Source organism: Nothobranchius furzeri, chromosome 19 (assembly GCF_043380555.1).
Source record: "Nothobranchius furzeri strain GRZ-AD chromosome 19, NfurGRZ-RIMD1, whole genome shotgun sequence".
In the NCBI taxonomy this organism is placed as follows: domain Eukaryota; kingdom Metazoa; phylum Chordata; class Actinopteri; order Cyprinodontiformes; family Nothobranchiidae; genus Nothobranchius; species Nothobranchius furzeri.
The window spans coordinates 6,290,607-6,311,884 of NC_091759.1; the positions used below are offsets into that span (position 1 = coordinate 6,290,607).

Sequence of the window (21,278 nt, forward strand, 5' to 3'; positions counted from 1 at the left end):
ATGTTTTTTACACATTTTCAGGACACATACTAAAGTATGTTGTTTTTTATACTTTTTCAGGGCAAATACTACAGTATGTTTTTTCTCTACATTTTCTAGATACATACTATAGTATGTTGGGTTTTTTAATACATTTTCAGGAAACATACTATAGCTTGGCTTTTTATACATTTTCATGACACATACTATAGTACGTTGTTTTTTATACTTTTTCAGGACACATAATACAGTATGTTTTTTAATACATTTTCAGGACACATACTAAAGTATTTTTTTTACACATTTTCAGGACACATACTAAAGTATGTTGTTTTTTATACTTTTTTAGGGCAAATACTACAGTATGATTTTTCTCTACATTTTCTAGATACATACTATAGTATGTTGTTTTTTTATACATTTTCAGGAAATATACTATAGCTTGGCTTTTTATACATTTTCATGACACATACTATAGTATGTTGTTTTTTAAACTTTTTCAGGACACATATTACAGTATGTTTTTTAATACATTTTCAGGACACATACTAAAGTATGTTTTTTGCACATTTTCAGGACACATACTAAAGTATGTTGTTTTTTATACTTTTTCAGGGCAAATACTACAGTATGTTTTTTCTCTACATTTTCAAGATACATACTATAGTATGTTGTTTTTTTATACATTTTCAGGAAACATACTATAGCTTGGCTTTTTATACATTTTCATGACACATACTATAGTATGTTGTTTTTTATACTTTTTCAGGACACATACTACAGTATGTTGTTTTTTTATACTTTTTCAGGACACATACTACAGTATGTTTTTTAATACATTTTCAGGACACATACTAAAGTATGTTTTTATACACATTTTCAGGACACATACTAAAGTATGTTGTGTTTTATACTTTTTCAGGGCAAATACTACAGTATGTTTTTTCTCTACATTTTCAAGATACATACTATATTATGTTGGGTTTTTTTCTACATTTTCAGGAAACATACTATAGCTTGGCTTTTTATACATTTTCATGACACATACTATAGTACGTTGTTTTTTATAAATTTTCAGGAGACATACTACAGTATGTTTTTTAATACATTTTCAGGACACATACTAAAGTATGTTTTTTTACACATTTTCAGGACACATACTAAAGTATGTTGTTTTTTATACTTTTTCAGGGCAAATACTACAGTATGTTTTTTCTCTACATTTTCAAGATACATACTATAGTATGTTGTTTTTTTTTATACATTTTCAGGAAACATACTATAGCTTGGCTTTTTATACATTTTCATGACACAAACTATAGTACGTTGTTTTTTATACTTTTTCAGGACACATACTACAGTATGTTTTTTAATACATTTTCAGGACACATACTAAAGTATTTTTTTACACATTTTCAGGACACATACTAAAGTATGTTGTTTTTTATACTTTTTCAGGGCAAATACTACAGTATGATTTTTCTCTACATTTTCTAGATACATACTATAGTATGTTGTTTTTTTTATACATTTTCAGGAAACATACTATAGCTTGGCTTTTTATACATTTTCAGGAAACATACTATAGCTTGGCTTTTTATACATTTTCATGACACATACTATAGTACGTTGTTTTTTATACTTTTTCAGGATACATACTACAGTATGTTTTTTAATACATTTTCAGGACACATACTAAAGTATTTTTACACATTTTCAGGACACATACTAAAGTATGTTGTTTTTTATACTTTTTCAGGGCAAATACTACAGTATGATTTTTCTCTACATTTTCTAGATACATACTATAGTATGTTGTTTTTTTATACATTTTCAGGAAACATACTATAGCTTGGCTTTTTATACATTTTCATGACACATACTATAGTATGTTGTTTTTTATACTTTTTCAGGACACATACTACAGTATGTTTTTTGATACATTTTCAGGACACATACTAAAGTATGTTTTTTTACACATTTTCAGGACACATACTAAAGTATGTTGTTTTTTATACTTTTTCAGGGCAAATACTACAGTATGTTTTTTCTCTACATTTTCAAGATACATACTATAATATGTGTTTTTTTTTATACATTTTCAGGAAACATACTATAGCTTGGCTTTTTATACATTTTCATGACACATACTATAGTATGTTGTTTTTTATACTTTTTCAGGACACATACTACAGTATGTTGTTTTTTTATACTTTTTCAGGACACATACTAAAGTATGTTTTTTAATACATTTTCAGGACACATACTAAAGTATGTTTTTTTACACATTTTCAGGACACATACTAAAGTATGTTGTGTTTTATACTTTTTCAGGGAAAATACTACAGTATGTTTTTTATCTACATTTTCAAGATACATACTATAGTATGTTGGTTTTTTTCTACATTTTCAGGAAACATACTATAGCTTGGCTTTTTATACATTTTCATGACACATACTATAGTACGTTGTTTTTTATAAATTTTCAGGACACATACTACAGTATGTTTTTTAATACATTTTCAGGACACATACTAAAGTATGTTTTTTTACACATTTTCAGGACACATACTAAAGTATGTTGTTTTTTATACTTGTTCAGGGCAAATACTACAGTATGTTTTTTCTCTACATTTTCAAGATACATACTATAGTATGTTGTTTTTTTATACATTTTCAGGAAACATACTATAGCTTGGCTTTTTATACATTTTCATGACACATACTATAGTATGTTGTTTTTTATACTTTTTCAGGACACATACTACAGTATGTTGTTTTTTATACTTTTTCAGGACACATACTACAGTATGTTTTTTAATACATTTTCAGGACACATACTAAAGTATGTTTTTTTTACACATTTTCAGGACACATACTAAAGTATGTTGTGTTTTATACTTTTTCAGGGCAAATACTACAGTATGTTTTTTGTCTACATTTTCAAGATACATACTATAGTATGTTGGTTTTTTTTCTACATTTTCAGGAAACATACTAAAGCTTGGCTTTTTATACATTTTCATGACACATACTATAGTACGTTGTTTTTTATAAATTTTCAGGACACATACTACAGTATGTTTTTTAATACATTTTCAGGACATATACTAAAGTATGTTTTTTTACACATTTTCAGGACACATACATGTTTTACTAAAGTATGTTGTGTTTTATACTTTTTCAGGGCAAATACTACAGTATGTTTTTTCCTCTACATTTTCAAGATACATACTATAGTATGTTGTTTTTTTTATACATTTTCAGGAAACATACTATAGCTTGGCTTTTTATACATTTTCATGACACATACTATAGTACGTTGTTTTTTATACTTTTTCAGGACACATACTACAGTATGTTTTTTAATACATTTTCAGGACACATACTAAAGTATTTTTTTTACACATTTTCAGGACACATACTAAAGTATGTTGTTTTTTATACTTTTTCATGGCAAATACTACAGTATGATTTTTCTCTACATTTTCTAGATACATACTATAGTATGTTGTTTTTTTTATACATTTTCAGGAAACATACTATAGCTTGGCTTTTTATACATTTTCATGACACATACTATAGTATGTTGTTTTTTTTATACTTTTTCAGGACACATACTACAGTATGTTTTTTAATACATTTTCAGGACACACACTAAAGTATGTTGTTTTTTATACTTTTTCAGGGCAAATACTACAGTATGTTTTTTCTCTACATTTTCAAGATACATACTATAGTATGTTGTTTTTTAAATACATTTTCAGGAAACATACTATAGCTTGGCTTTCTATACATTTTCATGACACATACTATAGTATGTTGTTTTTTATACTTTTTCAGGACACATACTACAGTATGTTGTTTTTTTTATACTTTTTCAGGACACATACTACAGTATGTTTTTTAATACATTTTCAGGACACATACTAAAGTATGTTTTTTTACACATTTTCAGGACACATACTAAAGTATGTTGTGTTTTATACTTTTTCAGGGCAAATACTACAGTATGTTTTTTCTACATTTTGAAGATACATACTATAGTATGTTGTTTTTTTTTCTACATTTTCAGGAAACATACTATAGCCTGGCTTTTTATACAATTTCATGACACATACTATAGTACGTTGTTTTTTATAAATTTTCAGGACACATACTACAGTATGTTTTTTAATACATTTTCAGGACACATACTAAAGTATGTTTTTTTACACATTTTCAGGACACATACTAAAGTCTGTTGTTTTTTATACTTTTTCAGGGCAAATACTACAGTATGTTTTTTCTCTACATTTTCTAGATACATACTATAGTATGTTGGGTTTTTTAATACATTTTCAGGAAACATACTATAGCTTGGCTTTTTATACATTTTCATGACACATACTATAGTACGTTGTTTTTTATACTTTTTCAGGACACATAATACAGTATGTTTTTTAATACATTTTCAGGACACATACTAAAGTATTTTTTTACACATTTTCAGGACACATGCTAAAGTATGTTGTTTTTTATACTTTTTCAGGGCAAATACTACAGTATGATTTTTCTCTACATTTTCTAGATACATACTATAGTATGTTGGTGTTTTTATACATTTTCAGGAAACATACTATAGCTTGGCTTTTTATACATTTTCATGACACATACTATAGTTTGTTGTTTTTTATACTTTTTCAGGACACATAATACAGTATGTTTTTTAATACATTTTCAGGACACATACTAAAGTATGTTTTTTACACATTTTCAGGACACATACTAAAGTATGTTGTTTTTTATACTTTTTCAGGGCAAATACTACAGTATGTTTTTTCTCTACATTTTCAAGATACATACTATAGTATGTTGTTTTTTTATACATTTTCTGGAAACATACTATAGCTTGGCTTTTTATACATTTTCATGACAGATACTATAGTATGTTGTTTTTTATACTTTTTCAGGACACATACTACAGTATGTTGTTTTTTTATACTTTTTCAGGACACATACTACAGTATGTTTTTTAATACATTTTCAGGACACATACTAAAGTATGTTGTGTTTTATACTTTTTCAGGGCAAATACTACAGTATGTTTTTTCTCTACATTATCAAGATACATACTATAGTTTGTTGGTTTTTTTTTCTACATTTTCAGGAAACATACTATAGCTTGGCTTTTTATACATTTTCATGACACATACTATAGTACGTTGTTTTTTATAAATTTTCAGGACACATACTACAGTATGTTTTTTAATACATTTTCAGGACACATACTAAAGTATGTTTTTTTACACATTTTCAGGACACATACTAAAGTCTGTTGTTTTTTTTATACTTTTTCAGGGCAAATACTACATGTTATGTTTTTTCTCTACATTTTCAAGATACATACTATAGTATGTTGGTTTTTTTATACATTTTCAGGAAACATACTATAGCTTGGCTTTTTATACATTTTCATGACACAAGTTATAGTACGTTGTTTTTTATACTTTTTCAGGACACATACTACAGTATGTTTTTTAATACATTTTCAGGACACATACTAAAGTATTTTTTTACACATTTTCAGGACACATACTAAAGTATGTTGTTTTTTATACTTTTTCAGGGCAAATACTACAGTATGATTTTTCTCTACATTTTCTAGATACATACTATAGCATGTTGTTTTTTTTATACATTTTCAGGAAACATACTATAGCTTGGCTTTTTATACATTTTCAGGAAACATACTATAGCTTGGCTTTTTATACATTTTCATGACACATACTATAGTACGTTGTTTTTTATACTTTTTCAGGACACATACTACAGTATGTTTTTTAATACATTTTCAGGACACATACTAAAGTATTTTTTTACACATTTTCAGGACACATACTAAAGTATGTTGTTTTTTATACTTTTTCAGGGCAAATACTACAGTATGATTTTTCGCTACATTTTCTAGATACATACTATAGTATAGTGTTTTTTTATACATTTTCAGGAAACATACTATAGCTTGTTTTTTTATACATTTTCATGACACATACTAAAGTATGTTTTTTTACACATTATCAGGACACATACTAAAGTATGTTGTTTTTTATACTTTTTCAGGGCAAATACTACAGTATGTTTTTTCTCTACATTTTCAAGATACATACTATAGTATGTTGTTTTTTTATACATTTTCAGGAAACATACTATAGCTTGGCTTTTTATACATTTTCATGACACATACTATAGTAAATTGTTTTTTATACTTTTTCAGGACACATACTACAGTATGTTTTTTAATACATTTTCAGGACACATACTAAAGTATTTTTTTACACATTTTCAGGACACATACTAAAGTATGTTGTTTTTTATACTTTTTCAGGGCAAATACTACAGTATGATTTTTCTCTACATTTTCTAGATACATACTATAGTATGTTGTTTTTTTTATACATTTTCAGGAAACATACTATAGCTTGGCTTTTTATACATTTTCATGACACATACTATAGTATGTTGTTTTTTATACTTTTTCAGGACACATACTACAGTATGTTTTTTAATACATTTTCAGGACACATACTAAAGTATGTTGTTTTTTATACTTTTTCAGGGCAAATACTACAGTATGTTTTTTCTCTACATTTTCAAGATACATACTATAGTATGTTGTTGTTTTATACATTTTCAGGAAACATACTATAGCTTGGCTTTTTATACATTTTCATGACACATACTATAGTATGTTGTTTTTTATACTTTTTCAGGACACATACTACAGTATGTTGTTTTTTTATACTTTTTCAGGACACATACTACAGTATGTTTTATAATACATTTTCAGGACACATACTAAAGTATGTTTTTTTACACATTTTCAGGACACATACTAAAGTATGTTTTGTTTTATACTTTTTCAGGGCAAATACTACAGTATGTTTTTTCTCTACATTTTCAAGATACATACTATAGTATGTTGGTTTTTTTTCTACATTTTCAGGAAACATACTATAGCTTGGCTTTTTATACATTTTCATGACACATACTATAGTACGTTGTTTTTTATAAATTTTCAGGACACATACTACAGTATGTTTCTTAATACATTTTCAGGACACATACTAAAGTATGTTTTTTTTACACATTTTCAGGACACATACTAAAGTATGTTGTTTTTTATACTTTTTCAGGGCAAATACTACAGTATGATTTTTCTCTACATTTTCTAGATACATACTATAGTATGTTGTTTTTTTAATACATTTTCAGGAAACATACTATAGCTTGGCTTTTTATAAATTTTCATGACAAATACTATAGTATGTTGTTTTTTATACTTTTTCAGGACACATACTACAGTATGTTTTTTTACACATTTTCAGGACACATACTAAAGTATGTTGTTTTTTATACTTTTTCAGGGCAAATACTACAGTATGTTTTTTCTCTACATTATCAAGATACATACTATAGTATGTTGGTTTTTTTATACATTTTCAGGAAACATACTATAGCTTGGCTTTTTATAAATTTTCATGACACATACTATAGTATGTTGTTTTTTATACTTTTTCAGGACACATACTACAGTATGTTTTTTTACACATTTTCAGGACACATACTAAAGTATGTTGTTTTTTATACTTTTTCAGGGCAAATACTACAGTATGTTTTTTCTCTACATTTTCAAGACACATACTATAGTATGTTGTTTTTTTTATACATTTTCAGGAAACATACTATAGCTTGGCTTTTTATACATTTTCATGACACATACTATAGTATGTTGTTTTTTATACTTTTTCAGGACACATACTACAGTATGTTGTTTTTTATACTTTTTCTGGACACATACTACAGTATGTTTTTAATACATTTTCAGGACACATACTAAAGTATGTTTTTTACACATTTTCAGGACACATACTAAAGTATGTTGTTTTTTATACTTTTTCAGGGCAAATACTACAGTATGTTTTTTCTCTACATTTTCAAGATACATACTATAGTATGTTGTTTTTTTATACATTTTCTGGAAACATACTATAGCTTGGCTTTTTATACATTTTCATGACAGATACTATAGTATGTTGTTTTTTATACTTTTTCAGGACACATACTACAGTATGTTGTTTTTTTATACTTTTTCAGGACACATACTACAGTATGTTTTTTAATACATTTTCAGGACACATACTAAAGTATGTTGTGTTTTATACTTTTTCAGGGCAAATACTACAGTATGTTTTTTCTCTACATTATCAAGATACATACTATAGTATGTTGGTTTTTTTCTAAATTTTCAGGAAACATACTATAGCTTGGCTTTTTATACATTTTCATGACACATACTATAGTACGTTGTCGTCGTCGTCGTCTTCCTCCGCTTATCCGGGTCCGGGTCGCGGGGGCAGCATCCCAACTAGGGAGCTCCAGGCCGTCCTCTCCCCGGCCTTGTCCACCAGCTCCTCCTGCAGGACCCCAAGGCGTTCCCGGACCAGATTGGAGATATAACTTCTCCAACGTGTCCTGGGTCGACCCGGGGGCCTTCTGCCGGCAGGACATGCCCGAAACACCTCCCCGGGGAGGCGTCCAGGAGGCATCCTGACCAGATGCCCAAACCACCTCAACTGGCTCCTTTCGATCCGGAGGAGCAGCGGTTCTACTCCGAGTCCCTCCCGAATGTCTGAGCTCCTCACCCTATCTCTAAGGCTGAGCCCGGCCACCCTACGGAGGAAACTCATTTCGGCCGCTTGTATCCGCGATCTCGTTCTTTCGGTCATTACCCAAAGCTCATGACCATAGGTGAGGATTGGGACGTAGATCGACCGGTAAATCGAGAGCCTGGCTTTCTGGCTCAGCTCCCTCTTCCCCACGACAGATCGGCTCAGCGTCCGCATCACTGCAGACGCCGAACCAATCCGCCTGTCGATCTCCCGATCCCTCCTACCCTCACTCGTGAACAAGACCCCGAGATACTTAAACTCCTCCACTTGAGGTAGGACCTCTCCCCCGACCCGGAGGTGGCAAGCCACCCTTTTCCGGTCGAGAACCATGGTCTCAGATTTGGAGGTGCTGATCCTCATCCCAGCCGCTTCACATTCGGCCGCGAACCTACCCAGCAAGAGCTGAAGGTCAGAGCTGGATGAAGCTAGGAGGACCACATCATCCGCAAAAAGCAGAGACGAGATTCTCCTGCCACCAAACTCGACACACTCCACACCACGGCTGCGTCTAGAAATTCTGTCCATAAAAGTGATGAACAGAACCGGTGACAAAGGGCAGCCCTGGCGGAGTCCAACCCTCACTGGGAACAGGTCCGACTTACTACCGGCTATGCGGACCAAACTCACGCTCCTCTGGTAAAGGGACTGAATGGCCCTTAACAGAAAGCCACCCACCCCATACTCCTGGAGCGTCCCCCACAGGGTGCCCCTGGGGACACGGTCATAAGCCTTCTCCAAATCCACAAAGCACATGTGGATTGGTTGGGCAAACTCCCATGCCCCCTCCATCACCCTTGCAAGGGTATAGAGCTGGTCCACAGTTCCACGGCCAGGACGAAAACCACATTGCTCCTCCTCTATCTGAGATTCAACTATCGATCGGACCCTCCTCTCCAGTACCTTGGAGTAGACCTTTCCAGGGAGGCTGAGGAGTGTGATCCCCCTATAGTTGGAACACACCCTCAGGTCACCCTTCTTAAAGATGGGGACCACCACCCCGGTCTGCCACTCCCTAGGAACTGCCCCCGATGACCACGCAATGTTGTAGAGACGTGTCAACCTTGACAGCCCTACAACATCCATAGCCTTGAGATACCCAGGACGAACCTCCCCGGACAAGAAAACTAGTTATAGTACGTTGTTTTTTTATAAATTTTCAGGACACATACTACAGTATGTTTTTTAATACATTTTCAGGACACATACTAAAGTCTGTTGTTTTTTTTATACTTTTTCAGGGCAAATACTACAGTATGTTTTTTCTCTACATTTTCAAGATACATACTATAGTATGTTGGTTTTTTTTATACATTTTCAGGAAACATACTATAGCTTGGCTTTTTATACATTTTCATGACACATACTAAAGTACGTTGTTTTTTATAAATTTTCAGGACACATACTACAGTATGTTTTTTAATACATTTTCAGGACACATACTAAAGTATGTTGTTTTTTATACTTTTTCAGGGCAAATACTACAGTATGTTTTTTCTCTACATTTTCAAGATACATACTATAGTATGTTGTTGTTTTATACATTTTCAGGAAACATACTATAGCTTGGCTTTTTATACATTTTCATGACACATACTATAGTATGTTGTTTTTTATACTTTTTCAGGACACATACTACAGTATGTTGTTTTTTTATACTTTTTCAGGACACATACTACAGTATGTTTTATAATACATTTTCAGGACACATACTAAAGTATGTTTTTTTACACATTTTCAGGACACATACTAAAGTATGTTTTGTTTTATACTTTTTCAGGGCAAATACTACAGTATGTTTTTTCTCTACATTTTCAAGATACATACTATAGTATGTTGGTTTTTTTTCTACATTTTCAGGAAACATACTATAGCTTGGCTTTTTATACATTTTCATGACACATACTATAGTACGTTGTTTTTTATAAATTTTCAGGACACATACTACAGTATGTTTCTTAATACATTTTCAGGACACATACTAAAGTATGTTTTTTTTACACATTTTCAGGACACATACTAAAGTATATTGTTTTTTATACTTTTTCAGGGCAAATACTACAGTATGATTTTTCTCTACATTTTCTAGATACATACTATAGTATGTTGTTTTTTTAATACATTTTCAGGAAACATACTATAGCTTGGCTTTTTATAAATTTTCATGACACATACTATAGTATGTTGTTTTTTATACTTTTTCAGGACACATACTACAGTATGTTTTTTTACACATTTTCAGGACACATACTAAAGTATGTTGTTTTTTATACTTTTTCAGGGCAAATACTACAGTATGTTTTTTCTCTACATTATCAAGATACATACTATAGTATGTTGGTTTTTTTATACATTTTCAGGAAACATACTATAGCTTGGCTTTTTATAAATTTTCATGACACATACTATAGTATGTTGTTTTTTATACTTTTTCAGGACACATACTACAGTATGTTTTTTTACACATTTTCAGGACACATACTAAAGTATGTTGTTTTTTATACTTTTTCAGGGCAAATACTACAGTATGTTTTTTCTCTACATTTTCAAGACACATACTATAGTATGTTGTTTTTTTTATACATTTTCAGGAAACATACTATAGCTTGGCTTTTTATACATTTTCATGACACATACTATAGTATGTTGTTTTTTATACTTTTTCAGGACACATACTACAGTATGTTGTTTTTTATACTTTTTCTGGACACATACTACAGTATGTTTTTAATACATTTTCAGGACACATACTAAAGTATGTTTTTTACACATTTTCAGGACACATACTAAAGTATGTTGTTTTTTATACTTTTTCAGGGCAAATACTACAGTATGTTTTTTCTCTACATTTTCAAGATACATACTATAGTATGTTGTTTTTTTATACATTTTCTGGAAACATACTATAGCTTGGCTTTTTATACATTTTCATGACAGATACTATAGTATGTTGTTTTTTATACTTTTTCAGGACACATACTACAGTATGTTGTTTTTTTATACTTTTTCAGGACACATACTACAGTATGTTTTTTAATACATTTTCAGGACACATACTAAAGTATGTTGTGTTTTATACTTTTTCAGGGCAAATACTACAGTATGTTTTTTCTCTACATTATCAAGATACATACTATAGTATGTTGGTTTTTTTCTAAATTTTCAGGAAACATACTATAGCTTGGCTTTTTATACATTTTCATGACACATACTATAGTACGTTGTCGTCGTCGTCGTCTTCCTCCGCTTATCCGGGTCCGGGTCGCGGGGGCAGCATCCCAACTAGGGAGCTCCAGGCCGTCCTCTCCCCGGCCTTGTCCACCAGCTCCTCCGGCAGGACCCCAAGGCGTTCCCGGACCAGATTGGAGATATAACTTCTCCAACGTGTCCTGGGTCGACCCGGGGGCCTTCTGCCGGCAGGACATGCCCGAAACACCTCCCCGGGGAGGCGTCCAGGAGGCATCCTGACCAGATGCCCAAACCACCTCAACTGGCTCCTTTCGATCCGGAGGAGCAGCGGTTCTACTCCGAGTCCCTCCCGAATGTCTGAGCTCCTCACCCTATCTCTAAGGCTGAGCCCGGCCACCCTACGGAGGAAACTCATTTCGGCCGCTTGTATCCGCGATCTCGTTCTTTCGGTCATTACCCAAAGCTCATGACCATAGGTGAGGATTGGGACGTAGATCGACCGGTAAATCGAGAGCCTGGCTTTCTGGCTCAGCTCCCTCTTCCCCACGACAGATCGGCTCAGCGTCCGCATCACTGCAGACGCCGAACCAATCCGCCTGTCGATCTCCCGATCCCTCCTACCCTCACTCGTGAACAAGACCCCGAGATACTTAAACTCCTCCACTTGAGGTAGGACCTCTCCCCCGACCCGGAGGTGGCAAGCCACCCTTTTCCGGTCGAGAACCATGGTCTCAGATTTGGAGGTGCTGATCCTCATCCCAGCCGCTTCACATTCGGCCGCGAACCTACCCAGCAAGAGCTGAAGGTCAGAGCTGGATGAAGCTAGGAGGACCACATCATCCGCAAAAAGCAGAGACGAGATTCTCCTGCCACCAAACTCGACACACTCCACACCACGGCTGCGTCTAGAAATTCTGTCCATAAAAGTGATGAACAGAACCGGTGACAAAGGGCAGCCCTGGCGGAGTCCAACCCTCACTGGGAACAGGTCCGACTTACTACCGGCTATGCGGACCAAACTCACGCTCCTCTGGTAAAGGGACTGAATGGCCCTTAACAGAAAGCCACCCACCCCATACTCCTGGAGTGTCCCCCACAGGGTGCCCCTGGGGACACGGTCATAAGCCTTCTCCAAATCCACAAAGCACATGTGGATTGGTTGGGCAAACTCCCATGCCCCCTCCATCACCCTTGCAAGGGTATAGAGCTGGTCCACAGTTCCACGGCCAGGACGAAAACCACATTGCTCCTCCTCTATCTGAGATTCAACTATCGATCGGACCCTCCTCTCCAGTACCTTGGAGTAGACCTTTCCAGGGAGGCTGAGGAGTGTGATCCCCCTATAGTTGGAACACACCCTCAGGTCACCCTTCTTAAAGATGGGGACCACCACCCCGGTCTGCCACTCCCTAGGAACTGCCCCCGATGACCACGCAATGTTGTAGAGACGTGTCAACCTTGACAGCCCTACAACATCCATAGCCTTGAGATACCCAGGACGAACCTCCCCGGACAAGAAAACTAGTTATAGTACGTTGTTTTTTTATAAATTTTCAGGACACATACTACAGTATGTTTTTTAATACATTTTCAGGACACATACTAAAGTCTGTTGTTTTTTTTATACTTTTTCAGGGCAAATACTACAGTATGTTTTTTCTCTACATTTTCAAGATACATACTATAGTATGTTGGTTTTTTTTATACATTTTCAGGAAACATACTATAGCTTGGCTTTTTATACATTTTCATGACACTGTTACGGCCGCAGCCGTTTTGAAGCCCAGAGGTGTGCTCCGCGCCGTTCCCTGTGCAGCAGCGCAGCACCACGGACAGCTACGCTCTGGGATGTTGTCCTTACTCCAGCACCATGGAGAGCGCCGGAGCGGCAGGCACAAGCAGCTGGGACTTTTTATCTCATCAGCCGGCCCTTCAAAAGCGGCCAGCTGGAGCTCATCAGGGGAGAGAAATGTTTGGAGTTGCAGAGGCAACGTTTGTTCTCTCCCCGTTGGCAGTTACCAGAGACTGTGTGGTTAATACCAGGTTGTTGTTGGCTTTTGGTAAAGAAGCAGCTTTAGAACCTTTTGTGTTTTGGGATATTTGCAGTTAAGCGGTAGTTTTGGTTTTGGTGTGTCTGCTAGACCATCTTGTGGTTTAAATTACCAGGTGGGGATTATTCCCCTTTTGAAGTCTCAGTTTCCTGAGCTATTTTTGTTGTTTGGGTAACCTAAGTTAATTCAGCATTTGGTTTTGTCTTTTAGACAAACCTTGGTTAATTTAAGGGTGGGATTTTCCCCTTTTGCGTTTCATTCCCTTTTTAAATAAAGGAGATTAATTTTAAGAGTGGTTGGTCCTCTGGACATTTTCAGTTATTCGTTTAAACTAAGTTTGGTAAGGGTTTTGGCCCTTCTTTTGGTACTTTCTTTTTGTAATAAAATCCTTGAAAGGAAACTTTGATTTTGGTCTTGCTTGGACAAGCCTTTTTCTCCCCAACGAGGGTCACTTTTGTTTAGACTGGTCCATCTTATGTTTATTCCCCTCACCTTCCTAGCTGAGCCCATAGAGGAGTGTAACATAAATGGGGGCTCGTCCGGTATTTTAACTGATTTATAGCTGTTTTATTACACGTTTATAGCCTGTTTTAGATCAGTTAAGCCCGTGCCAAACGTTTGGCCTAGTTTTAACATTTGCTCTTTGTTGGTTTTGTGAAGACACAAAACCCACGCTGTTTTGTGTTGTGTCATTTTGTTTTGTGCTTAAACATGGCTCAGTTTTGTGTGGAGACATTTATGGAGGCTCCATCCCGTGGGGTGCTGGAGCGTTGCCGCAAGGCTGACCTTCTGCAGATAGCTGTCAACCTTGCTCTTGACATCCCAAACCCTGTGCTGAAAAAAGACTTGAAATTGCTCATTGTGGAGCATTTGGAGGACATGGGGATTTTAAAGACTGAGAATGAGTCTGGTGCAAAGACTGAACCAGAAGGATCTCCTGCAGATCCTGATGAATGTGACGATCCTGAAGTCCCTGCTGCTGCGGAGGATCATGAGGGTGAGACGATGGAGACAGGAAAAACTCCTCTAACAGTACGAAAGTCTGTTCCGACCTCCCCAGGTTCGCCGACGGAAGGATCTCGAGACGCACGATTACAGGTGCGGCTGGCACGTCTGGACATGGAAAGAGAGGAGAGAGCCCAGGCTAAAAGACTCCAGATGGAACTGGAGGTTCGGAGGATGGAGATTGAAGCTGACACAGCTGTGAGAATAAGGAAATTGGAACTGGAAGCCCAGCTTTCCAACCCTGGACTTCATATCACGCCCACCAAAGCTCCGCAACCCGCCACAACCCCGGCCTTTGACATTAGTAAGTGCATTTCCTTAATGCCTACATTTAGAGAGACCGAGGTTGACAGCTATTTTGTAGCTTTTGAAAGAATTGCGGAGACGTTGCAGTGGCCGCGCGGGGTGTGGTCTCTGCTGCTCCAGTGCAAGCTGAGCGGCAGAGCTTTAGAAGTTCTGTCTGCGCTCCTTGTCACAGATAGTTTGGACTATGACCGAGTGAAAACTGTTATACTACAAGCGTATGAGTTAATCCCAGAAGCTTATCGTCAAAAATTCAGACAAGCTAAGAAAAGTGCTGGACAAACACATGTGGAATTTGCACGTGAAATAAGCATGCTGTTTGATAAATGGTGTTCGTCCACAAAAATTAAAACTTTGAGTGACCTCCGAGAGCTTATCCTTTTGGAGGATTTTAAACGTAAGCTGCCTGAGAGACTGGTAACCTACTTAAACGAACAAAAAGTCAGCACTTTATCAGCTGCGTCCCTTTTAGCGGACGAATTCACACTCACTCACAGAGAGATTGTGAGGAGAGATGAGAGACAAGACGTTCAGCCCGTTTTGATGAAGAAATCCTTAAAAAGAAGCTCTCAAAACGGAAATCCTGAAACCCGTACCTGTTACTATTGTCACAGAACGGGACACGTTCTTAAGGATTGGTTTATGTTGCAGAAAAAGAACGGGAAGCCCACTGCAGCTCCTAAGGAAGTTGCATTCCTTAAAAAGTCGCCTGTGGTTAAACCCTTGTGCGCCGCCAGGGAGCCTGATGCTTGTTTTGCACCCTTTATTTTTTCGGGGGAGATCTCGTTGACTCCTGGTGATGCAGACAAGCAAAACCTTCGCATTTTGAGAGACACAGGTGCGTCTCAAACGTTAATACTGAGCAGCGCACTCCCATTTTCAGCCAGTAGTTCACGCGGGTACGCTGTTTTGTTACAGGGAATTGAAATGAAATCCCTGCCTGCCCAGGTGCACCGCGTTCACCTGGAATGCCAGCTCGTTAGCGGCTGCTTTGATGTTGCCATTTGTGACCATTTACCGGTAAACGGGGTTGATGTGTTGTTGGGGAATGATGTTGCTGGAGGTAAAGTGCTACCTCTTCTAGAAGTAGTTCCTCAACCTCAAGCCGAACATGTAAATTGTGCTGCTGATTCACATTTTTACCCAGCTTGTGCTGTCACCCGTTCGCAGACGCGGAATAATGCGGACATCCAGTTAAGTGACTCAATGCTGATGAGACTCCTCAGTGATGACTCCGAACAGACAGCCCATGATGGACTTGGATTTGTTCCGTCATCAGACGCAGAAGAGCAGAGAGAAAAGGCTGATGCTGATCCTCAGCAAGGAGAACCTTTTCCACTTACGGCAGAAACCCTTTCTGCTGCACAGAAGAGTGATATTACTCTGAAACCTTATTTTGAACAGGTGGACACTTCAGATAAAACAGACAAAACTACAACACATTATTTATTAGATAATGATGTGCTGGTGCGTTGTTGGCCTCAGCCCGCGGCTGAGGGCATGGAATGGGGGTTGGTGAAACAAATAATTGTTCCATCCTCTTACAGAGAACATGTGGTCTCCTTGGCGCACGAGAGTGACTGGTCTGGCCATTTGGGCGTCAACAAAACTTATAAACTGTTGTTGCAGCATTTCTTTTGGCCAGGGATGAAGAAAGAGGTGTCTCTCTTCTGTCGGCGTTGCCATGTCTGTCAGATGACAGGAAAGCCGAACCAGCCCATTCCTCCTGCCCCGTTACAGCCCATTCCTGTAGTGAGTACGCCTTTTGACCATGGCATCTTAGACTGAGTGGGACCTTTACCTCCTTCTAGAACAGGAAAGCGATTTTTGTTAACCCTTATGTGTTCAGCTACAAGGTTTCCGGAGGCCATACCGCTGAACTCCATCACCACCAGGTCTATAATCAGAGCTCTAACCCATTTCTTCTCCATCTTTGGGTTACCAAAGGTAATACAGACCGACCAAGGGACAAACTTCAAATCTAAACTGTTCAAACAGGTAACAAAAACCTTAGGAATCACACATGTCATGTCATCCGCGTATCATCCTCAGAGTCAGGGCGCTTTCGAAAGATGGCACCAAACTTTAAAGGCAATGCTGACAAAGTATTGCTTAAGTAAAAGCAAAACGTGGGAAGAAGGATTGCCTTTTGTGTTGTTTGCTGCTTGTGAGGCTGTGCAGGATTCTCTTGGTTTTAGTCCTGCCCAGCTTGTGTTTGGACACACTCCTCGTGGTCCCCTGAAAGCTCTAAAAGAGATTTCTTTGTTCTGATCCGCCTGACAGAAAAGTACAGGAGTATATCTGCCTTTTCCAGAAAAGTCTGTTTGATGATGTGCCCACTCAGATGTTAGCGTATCATGTTGAGGAGCCCCTGGAGTTCACCCTGTCTGGTGGAGAGGAAGCCGGATGGAACCGCTCAGTTGTCCCGAAGTTATGGTAACCTGTAGCGTCCAATAACCACTACATATCACAGATGCATACAATTTGTTTTAACTCCTCCTTCCAGGGCCCCTTGTAGGCGCAAGGGCTTCACCCTCTTTAGGGTGTTGCCGTTTGTTGTTTTCTCTAGGGTTGCGGCAAGAGGCTAGTGTTGTCTGTGTCCTGCAGACATCTCGGCAGCACCCCAGGGTGATGGGGGACGGGCTTGCCAATGGGCCACCCCTCGTCGTCGCTGGTTTGTATGTGTACACCCACACATGTGCTTAATCTGCCCGCCTTAACCCGCATGAAGAGCAAGGGTTGAGTTAGAGAAGCTCCCCCATAGGCAGTTAGCGGGATGCCCTGGTTGTGTGTAAATGGAGGATACTGGTGAGTTTTAAATGTATCTTGCGTTTTAAGAAAAAAGATGGTGGTGTCTTAGGTATGGTTTTAGATTCTTTATCTCACCCCCTCCTTTTTTCTTTTAAGGGTGGGGATGTTACGGCCGCAGCCGTTTTGAAGCCCAGAGGTGTGCTCCGCGCCGTTCCCTGTGCAGCAGCGCAGCACCACGGACAGCTACGCTCTGGGATGTTGTCCTTACTCCAGCACCATGGAGAGCGCCGGAGCGGCAGGCACAAGCAGCTGGGACTTTTTATCTCATCAGCCGGCCCTTCAAAAGCGGCCAGCTGGAGCTCATCAGGGGAGAGAAATGTTTGGAGTTGCAGAGGCAACGTTTGTTCTCTCCCCGTTGGCAGTTACCAGAGACTGTGTGGTTAATACCAGGTTGTTGTTGGCTTTTGGTAAAGAAGCAGCTTTAGAACCTTTTGTGTTTTGGGATATTTGCAGTTAAGCGGTAGTTTTGGTTTTGGTGTGTCTGCTAGACCATCTTGTGGTTTAAATTACCAGGTGGGGATTATTCCCCTTTTGAAGTCTCAGTTTCCTGAGCTATTTTTGTTGTTTGGGTAACCTAAGTTAATTCAGCATTTGGTTTTGTCTTTTAGACAAACCTTGGTTAATTTAAGGGTGGGATTTTCCCCTTTTGCGTTTCATTCCCTTTTTAAATAAAGGAGATTAATTTTAAGAGTGGTTGGTCCTCTGGACATTTTCAGTTATTCGTTTAAACTAAGTTTGGTAAGGGTTTTGGCCCTTCTTTTGGTACTTTCTTTTTGTAATAAAATCCTTGAAAGGAAACTTTGAGTTTGGTCTTGCTTGGACAAGCCTTTTTCTCCCCAACGAGGGTCACTTTTGTTTAGACTGGTCCATCTTATGTTTATTCCCCTCACCTTCCTAGCTGAGCCCATAGAGGGGTGTAACAGACACAAACTATAGTACGTTGTTTTTTATACTTTTTCAGGACACATACTACAGTATGTTTTTTAATACATTTTCAGGAAACATACTAAAGTATTTTTTTACACATTTTCAGGACACATACTAAAGTATGTTGTTTTTTATACTTTTTCAGGGCAAATACTACAGTATGATTTTTCTCTACATTTTCTAGATACATACTATAGCATGTTGTTTTTTTTATACATTTTCAGGAAACATACTATAGCTTGGCTTTTTATACATTTTCAGGAAACATACTATAGCTTGGCTTTTTATACATTTTCATGACACATACTATAGTACGTTGTTTTTTATACTTTTTCAGGACACATACTACAGTATGTTTTTTAATGCATTTTCAGGACACATACTAAAGTATTTTTTTACACATTTTCAGGAAACATACTAAAGTATGTTGTTTTTTATACTTTTTCAGGGCAAATACTACAGTATGATTTTTCTCTACATTTTCTAGATACATACTATAGTATAGTGTTTTTTTATACATTTTCAGGAAACATACTATAGCTTGTTTTTTTATACATTTTCATGACACATACTATAGTATGTTGTTTTTTATACTTTTTCAGGACACATACTACAGTATGTTTTTTGATACATTTTCATTACACATACTAAAGTATGTTTTTTTACACATTTTCAGGACACATACTAAAGTATGTTGTTTTTTATACTTTTTCAGGGCAAATACTACAGTATGTTTTTTCTCTACATTTTCAAGATACATACTATAGTATGTTGTTTTTTTATACATTTTCAGGAAACATACTATAGTTTGGCTTTTTATACATTTTCATGACACATACTATAGTATGTTGTTTTTTATACTTTTTCAGGACACATACCTTAGTATGTTGTTTTTTATACTTTTTCAGGACACATACTACAGTATGTTTTTAATACATTTTCAGGACACATACTAAAGTATGTTTTTTTACACATTTTCAGGACACATACTAAAGTATGTTGTGTTTTATACTTTTTCAGGGCAAATACTACAGTATGTTTTTTATCTACATTTTCAAGATACATACTATAGTATGTTGGTTTTTTTTCTACATTTTCAGGAAACATACTATAGCTTGGCTTTTTATACATTTTCATGACACATACTATAGTACGTTGTTTTTTATAAATTTTCAGGACACATACTACAGTATGTTTTTTAATACATTTTCAGGACACATACTAAAGTATGTTGTTTTTATACTTTTTCAGGGCAAATACTACAGTATGTTTTTTCTCTACATTTTCAAGATACATACTATAGTATGTTGTTTTTTTATACATTTTCAGGAAACATACTATAGCTTGGCTTTTTATACATTTTCATGACACATACTATAGTACGTTGTTTTTTATACTTTTTCAGGACACATACTACAGTATGTTTTTTAATACATTTTCAGGACACATACTAAAGTATTTTTTTACACATTTTCAGGACACATACTAAAGTATGTTGTTTTTTATACTTTTTCAGGGCAAATACTACAGTATGATTTTTCTCTACATTTTCTAGATAAATACTATAGTATGTTGTTTTTTTTATACATTTTCAGGAAACATACTATAGCTTGGCTTTTTATACATTTTCATGACACATACTATAGTATGTTGGTTTTTTTTCTACATTTTCAGGAAACATACTATAGCTTGGCTTTTTATACATTTTCATGACACATACTATAGTACGTTGTTTTTTATAAATTTTCAGGACACATACTACAGTATGTTTTTTAATACATTTTCAGGACACATACTAAAGTATGTTTTTTTACACATTATCAGGACACATACTAAAGTATGTTGTTTTTTATACTTTTTCAGGGCAAATACTACAGTATGTTTTTTCTCTACATTTTCAAGATACATACTATAGTATGTTGTTTTTTTATACATTTTCAGGAAACATACTATATCTTGGCTTTTTATACATTTTCATGACACATACTATAGTACGTTGTTTTTTATACTTTTTCAGGACACATACTACAGTATGTTTTTTAATACATTTTCAGGACACATACTAAAGTATTTTTTTTACACATTTTCAGGACACATACTAAAGTATGTTTTTTTACACATTTTCAGGACACATACTAAAGTATGTTTTGTTTTATACTTTTTCAGGGCAAATACTACAGTATGTTTTTTCTCTACATTTTCAAGATACATACTATAGTATGTTGGCTTTTTTCTACATTTTCAGGAAACATACTATAGCTTGGCTTTTTATACATTTTCATGACACATACTATAGTACGTTGTT

At 35.9% G+C, this 21,278-nt stretch overlaps 1 protein-coding gene across 1 annotated transcript; it reads left to right on the forward strand.

Moving 5' to 3' along the window:
- Positions 1-14,544: 14,544 nt before the first annotated feature.
- On the forward strand, positions 14,545-17,506 carry LOC139064213 (uncharacterized). Its single transcript, XM_070547264.1, has 3 exons — positions 14,545-15,236; positions 16,865-16,987; positions 17,085-17,506. The coding sequence occupies exons 1-3, from the start codon at positions 14,639-14,641 to the stop codon at positions 17,504-17,506; spliced, it is 1,143 nt and encodes a 380-aa protein (XP_070403365.1). The 5' UTR covers positions 14,545-14,638.
- Positions 17,507-21,278: the final 3,772 nt, after the last annotated feature.